Source organism: Colobus angolensis, unplaced genomic scaffold (genome assembly GCF_000951035.1).
Source record: "Colobus angolensis palliatus isolate OR3802 unplaced genomic scaffold, Cang.pa_1.0 Scaffold21, whole genome shotgun sequence".
NCBI lineage: Eukaryota > Metazoa > Chordata > Mammalia > Primates > Cercopithecidae > Colobus > Colobus angolensis.
Window position 1 is genome coordinate 7,915,339 of NW_012115266.1, and position 6,683 is coordinate 7,922,021.

General features: G+C 52.0%; 1 protein-coding gene across 4 annotated transcripts in view; it reads right to left on the reverse strand.

Annotated features, from left to right (window-relative positions):
- The window catches only part of BEST1 (bestrophin 1), a 14,848-nt gene extending 8,464 nt beyond the window's left edge, over positions 1–6,384 (reverse strand). For 2 of the 4 annotated variants that reach the window (XM_011942707.1, XM_011942708.1), the window contains exons 1-2: positions 5,740–6,384; positions 560–654 (exon numbers count right to left, since the gene is read on the reverse strand). In XM_011942707.1, coding sequence (XP_011798097.1) covers positions 560–626 — 67 coding nt within the window. In that variant the 5' untranslated portion in view covers positions 627–654; positions 5,740–6,384. Of the gene's footprint in view, positions 1–367; positions 530–559; positions 655–4,383; positions 4,572–5,739 lie in introns of those variants that run through there. The other 2 variants (XM_011942706.1, XM_011942709.1) reach the window with 2 other exon arrangements.
- Between the last annotated feature and the right edge of the window lie 299 nt (positions 6,385–6,683).

The window sequence follows — 6,683 nt, forward strand, 5'->3', positions numbered from 1 at the left end:
CGTAAGTCATCGTGGGCCAAACAGCAGAGCCCATGACCCATCAGAGGCAATATCCAAGTTGTGGGCAGCTAAGGAGGATGCGGCCAGAGCCCAGGGCCCAGCGCCCGGTGATGCCTCGGCTCCTCCAGCTTTCTGCTGCGAGCGGGCCTAGCCCCCAACCCTCCTGGAAGGCGCTCAGGAGCGGGAGGCAGGCAGAGCCTCTCATGGAGGCTCGAGAGCTCCAAGGGTTCTGTCTCGCGGGGGTCCCCCTGCTGGTCCCAGAAATCCGCCAGACACCCTCCCCTCCCGCGCAGGGGCTCCAGGGACCATGATGTCAGCGATTCCCTCAGAAAACGGGGTTTTCATTGCTAACATCAGGACGTCTTACCTAACGTCTAACTTCGGTCTCTCTGGCTGCAGTTCGCACCTTTCCCTGAACTACAGAGAGGCGCCGACCTGCCGCTGGCGTCCCCGCTTCCCCCACGACAGCCCCTTGCCTCAGCTCCTCGTGGTCCTCCCCTGGCCTGTCTGGAGCCTGGGCGGCCACGGGGACCCAGAACAGTCAGAAGGGGGAACTCACCCAGCACGAAGGAAATGGGAATGAGCTGGATGTAGCTGTCGCAATACAGAGTCAGCTTCTCAAACATCAGCTGTTGCTCTTCTGTGAGGGCCAGCCTGGGGGTGGGTGTGGGGGTGGACATGTGTGGACGCAGCGAGGAGATGGCTGAGACTGTCCCCAGGTCTAGCCCGGCCCTTTTTCAGTTTAAAATGCTGTCATATATTCTGTGATTATATCTGTCCTCTATTTTATTGTTTAGATAAATGTTTTTGGTTTATTGGCTTTTGTTTGTTGGTTTGTTTTCAGATAGGATCTTGCTCTGTTACCCAGGCTCGAGTGCAGTGGCACAATCATGACTTACTGCAGGAGTGGGACTGCCTCGATGCTGTCCCACATTTTCCCCAGCCCAGGTCCCCTCCTGAGGCCTGAGCCAGGTCCATGATGCTCCTCGTGCAGCCCCTAACCCGGACGGGCTAGAGGAGGCCCCCTCCAGTGGTTTCTTGTGGGGAGAATCCTCACACTGGCCACTGGGAGATGTGTAGTTCAGGTCCTGCTGCAGAGGCCAGTTTCAGACACCCTGACCCTTTGAACGCAGCCAGGGGTCAGTTGTTTAAAAGCAGGTCGAAACAGAGTGTTTGGGCTGCGCACGGTGGTTCACGCCTGTAATCCCAGAGCTCTGGGAGGCTGAGGCAGGACCAGGAGTTCAAGACCAGCCTGGGCAACATAGCAAGACCCCATCTCTACAAAAAATTAGCTGCGTGTCCCAGCACTTTGGGAGGCCAAGGCGGGCAGATCACGAGGTCAGGAGATCAAGACCGTTTTGGTTAACACGGTGAAATCCCATCTCTACTAAAAATACAATTAGCTGGGCTGTGGCGGTGGGTGCCTGTAGTCCCAGCCAATCGGGAGGCTGAGGCAGGAGAATGGTGTGAACCCGGGAGGCGGAGTTTGCAGTGAGCTGAGATGGCAGCACTGCACTCCAGCCTAGGCGACAGAGCGAGACTCCGTCTCAAAAAAAAAAAAAATTAGCTGGGTGCGATGGCCATATGCCTGCGGTCCTAGCCACTTGAGGCTGAGGTAGGAGGATCACTTCAGTCCAGGAGTTGGAAGCTGCAATGGGCTGTGATTGCCATTGCACTTCAGCCTGGGTGACAGAGCAAGACCCTGTCTCTAAAAAGAAACAGAGTGTTTGGCTTTAACAAGAGGGATGAATAGGCAGACAGAGGATTTTGTTAGAGTGATGAAACTGCTCTGCCTGATGCTGCCATGGTGGAGACATCATCACACATTTATCGAAACCCATGGAATGTACAGCCCCAAGAGTGAACCCTGCTGTACGCTATGAACTTTGGGTGATGGGGATGTGTCAATGTGGGTTCAGGGATTGTAATAAATCTGCCACTGTAGTGTGGGGGTGTTGATAGTGGGGAGGCTGGGGGCGGGGGAGGAGCAGAGACACATGAGAACTCTACCTTCTACTCAATTTTGCTGTGAACCTAATACTGCTCTAAAAAATGAAGTGTGACTTTTTTCAGCATTCATTGGTGCCCAAGTAAAAACCAAAGACCAATGTGCTTTCTTATTGGTATTATAAGGAACTCAAGAATTTCGTGTATTTGATGTTTTATAATCCATTGTAGTCATTAGTGCTTTTTCAATTTAAAATGCTGTCATATATTCTGATTATATCTGTCCTCTATGTTTGTTTGTTTTGAGATAGGCTCTTGCTCTGTTACCCAGGCTCGAGTACAGTGGCACAATCATGACCTACTGCAGCCTCAACCTCCTAGGCTCAAGCAATCCTCCTGCTTCAGCCTCCTGAGAAGCTGGGTGGGACTACAGGCATAAGTTACCATGACCAGATCATTTTTTGATTTTTTTTTTTTTTAGACGGAGTCTCACTCTGTCACCTAGGCTGGAGTACAATGGCATGGTCTCGGCTCACTGCAACCTCTGCCTCCCGGGCTCTAGCAATTCTCCTGCCTCATCCTCCCAAGTAGCTGGGACTACAGGCACGTGCCATCACACTCGGCTAATTTTTGTATCTTTAGTAGAGACAGGGTTTCACTATGTTGGCCAGGCTGGTCTTGAACTCCTGACCTCATGATCTGCCCGCCTCGGCCTCCCAAAGTGCTGGGATTACAGGAGTGAGCCACTGCGCCCAGCCAATTTTTAAATTTTTTATAGAGACAGGATCTCTCTATGTTGCTCAGGTCTTAAACTCCTCGACTCAAGTGATCCTCCTGCCTTGGCCTCCCAAAGTGCTGGGATTACAGGTGTGAGCCACTGTGACTGGCTCTAACTTTTTTTTTAAAGTACCTTAGTGCCCTAGTGAAAACCAAATGTGCTTTGTTGCTAGCATTATTAGGAACACAAGAATTTTATGTATTTGATATTTTACAATCCATGTAATCACTAATGCTTTTTCAATTTAAAATGCTATCGTATATTCTGTGATTATATTTGTCCTACATTTTATTGTTTAGGTAAACATTATTTTGTTTGCCTTTGAGACAGCCTGTGACTCAGGCTGGAGTGCAGTGGTACGATCACAGCTCACTGCAGCCTCACAGGCTTCAGCCATCCTCCCACCTCAGCCTCCCAAGTAGCTGGGACCACAGGCAAATGCCACCACTCCCAGCTAATTTTTTAAATTTTTGGTAGAGATGGGGTCTCACTATATTGCCCATTCTGAACTCCCAGGCTCAAGTGATTCCCCCAACTTTGGCCTCTCACAGTGCTGGGATTACAGACATGAGTCACAGCTACTGGCCTTAGATAAACATTTTAATTAAAAAATAATTTTTAGAAGATGTATCATGTGGACTGGGCACAGTGGCTGACACCTGTAATCCCAGCACTTTGGGAGGCCGAGATCGGTGGATTACTTGAGGTCAGGGGTTCAAGACCAGCCTGGCCAACATGACGAAACCCCGTCTCCACTAAAAATACAGAAAAAAAAAATTAGCCAGACGCGGTGGTGTGTGCTTATAATTCCAGCCACTCAGGAGGCTAAGGCAGAAGAATCGCTTGAACCTGGGAGGCAGAGGTTGCAGTGGGCCAAGATCGCCCCCACTGCACTCCAGCCTGGAGTGCAGGCTGTAAAAATACAAAACAGCCAGAAATCACTTGAACCCAGGAGACAGAAGTTGCAGTGAGCCGAGATCGTGCCACTGTACTTCAGCCTGGGCAACAGAGTGAGACTCCATCTCAAAAAAAAAAAAAATCTCTTCCATGCAGGCCCCATCCCTTGGACCTCCCTTCAACTCCAAGAGAGACCACTGCCCTAGCAGGTAAGACTCTACCTCTCAGAAACTGACCTCTACTGTAGAGCTGAAAGTGAGACCCTGTCTCAAAAAAAAAAAAAAAAAGAAAGAAAAAAAAGTACCATGTGGTTGACCAGGCGCAGTAGCTCACACCTGTAATCCCAGCACCTTGGGAGGCTAAGGCAGGGGGATTGCTTGAGCCTAGGAGTTCGAGACCAGCCTGGACAACACAGTGAGAGTCTCTCTCTCTCTCTCTCTCTCAATGTACCATGTGGGCCTATGAGTCTGTGTGGGATTCAATAAAACAGGCCAGTTGACGTGGCACCAGACAAATTCTGGGCTCCAGGGCTCCTCCTGGGGTTGGAGGAAGGGTGGCTAAAACCCTGCTGGCCTGGGTTGAGCAGCCTCTCAGTCTGACTTCTTTTCTCTCCCCAGCCCCCAGCCCCAGCCTCAGCTCCAGTGCCCAGGACCTGGTCAAGAGCTCAGCTTAGTCTTGTAGTGAACTGGTACATTGGCCCCTGAGCAGGCTGGGAGGCCTCCAGGAGTTCCCAGCCCCCGCCCCAGCCCTGCCAGCTTTACCTATAAATAAAGCGGATGATGTAGTAGCAGAGCAGGAAGATGAAGAACTCGCCATACAGCAGCTTGTAGATGCTGCCCCGCCAGCACAGCAGCAGGCGGGAGAAGGAGCCTAAGCGGGCATTAGCCACTTGGCTTGTGTAGGTGATGGTCATGGCCAGGCACTTGGCTGCAGCAGGTGGGCTTGGGTCCTAGTAGAGAGGGACACGGATTGGGGGTTGGTAGGGATCAGAGACCCTGGTCAGAGCCTGCCCTTCCCTGCTCTGGGCCTCAACTTTCCCATAGGGACCCTGGGAGGTGGATGAAGTGGTCTCCAAGGCCCTGCCAGCTCTGACTGCCTGTTGGAGGTGGAAACCCAAGAAAGTGAGCCCAGAGGCTGCCCATTGCTTTGGCAGGGGAAGATGTAGATAGGCCTGTGCATTGCCATGTGCCTTTAACTTTCTGTAATCACTGGGCGTGGTGGCTCATGCGTATAATCCCAGCACTTTGGGAAGCTGCGGCGGGTGGATCACCTGAGGTCAGGAGTTCGAGACCAGCCTGGGCAACAAGAGCAAAAGCTCTATCTAAAAATAAATAAATAAATAATTTGTACAATGACAAAGGCAGTAACAGCAGCAATGTCTACACACTAAGCTCAGGTCCTCTGGGCTAGGCAGTGTTCTCAGCCCATCTTGTTCATTAACTCCCAAGCTCTCTCAACCACTCTAGTGTGAGAAGTATGGAAGGCACCAGGCAGCCCTGTCCACCACCATATTCCCATTCCCATAACGGAACCTAGCTGGTAGAGATGCTCAAACAATGTTTACTGAATGGTGGCTCCAGGGACTTTCCACCCACTGATCTTCCTGCCTGGAGGAAGGTCTCCCTGAGATACCTGCATGGCTCCTTCCCACTCCAGGTTCCCTTTAGAAAGGATGTTCCCAACCATCCTACCTGGAAATAGAGCCCCACTGCCACCGGTGCTCTCTGTCTCCTCACCTTGCTTGATATTTCTAGAGAGCACTTCTCACTACTTGAAATTATACAGGATATCTGCCTGTTTACTGCCTGTTTCCTCCTCAGAATGGAAGCTCCTCTTGTGTTCTCATAGAAGGCGCTTGATGAAAATTTACTGAAGCAGTGATTGATGTCCCCTCCATTCTTTCCCTATGTGTTTTGCTGCAGCTGCACTGGCCGGCTGTACCTGATGCACACCAAGCTCATTCCCACCTCAGGGCCTTTGCATAGACACACAGGTGCCCACACACCCACGCATGTGCTGCCTGTGTGTGCACATCCCACACACATATGCAAGACGGCCATCCAACCCTGAAGGCCTCAACGCCCCAGCCCTGTCCACCTGGGGCACCTTGTACTCACAGGTGGGGTTCCAGGTGGATCCGGTGATCCCACAGAAGGTCTGGCCACTAGGCTGGTGGGACTCCCTGGGACTCTGTGGCCAATGCCTCTGCCCACTTTTAGAGGCTGGCACTGCCCACGTGAGTGCTGAGCTGTCACTTGACTCCCTAAGCCAGGGCCTCCACAAAGGAGTCCTTGTCTTGGTCCCTCCTTGTAATCTGCTCAGAAGCAACGGCCAGCACAGCCTGGCCACGGCCCCTCTAATTTCTTCTTGGAGGGCGTTGGACTGAGACCAGGGCTGGAATTTAGGGCAACACCCCCTCTACCATGGCCCTAAAATCCAGAGGCCAAAGCATCTGCTCCACCAGTGTCCTGACCCCTGAGGCCTTGCAGAGAGAGTTGGGGGTTAGGGGGCTATGCTGAGCCTCAACTCCTGTGCCAGGAACTCTCCAGGAAGGAGGTGCCTCTGACCAGGCCCTGGGGTCTTTGACAGCTCTCTGGGCTGTGGAAAGAATGAATACCAGGCTGCAGTCACCAGTCCTGGTTTCTGGTCCCAGCCTTGCCACCTGTGTGTGGTGACCCTGGGTGGGTTTCAGTTCCTCTCTCGGCCTCAGTGCCCTGATCTGAAAAGGATGGTGTTGCTTGGGAATTTCATCACCCTAGTAAAATGACAGAATTCTGCATGTACTGGTGAGGAGCTCTGATTGGCTGCTGGTGACATCATATGTTATTCTGGTTGTGATTGGCTGGCAGGGCCCATTAGTAGGTTGCTTCAGAGAGATGGAAGGAGAAGCCTGCCGGGGCTGGTGTAGGGGGTGAGAACTTGCCGGGGCTGGTGGGGGTTGACAGAACAGCCCTGAAGTTTATGCTGCTGGCTTCCAGCCAGTGCAAGATGGGAATAAGTGCCCAGATCCCCACGGGCAGCTGGTGAAAATCTCAGCATGTGATTCAATAAATTTTAATAC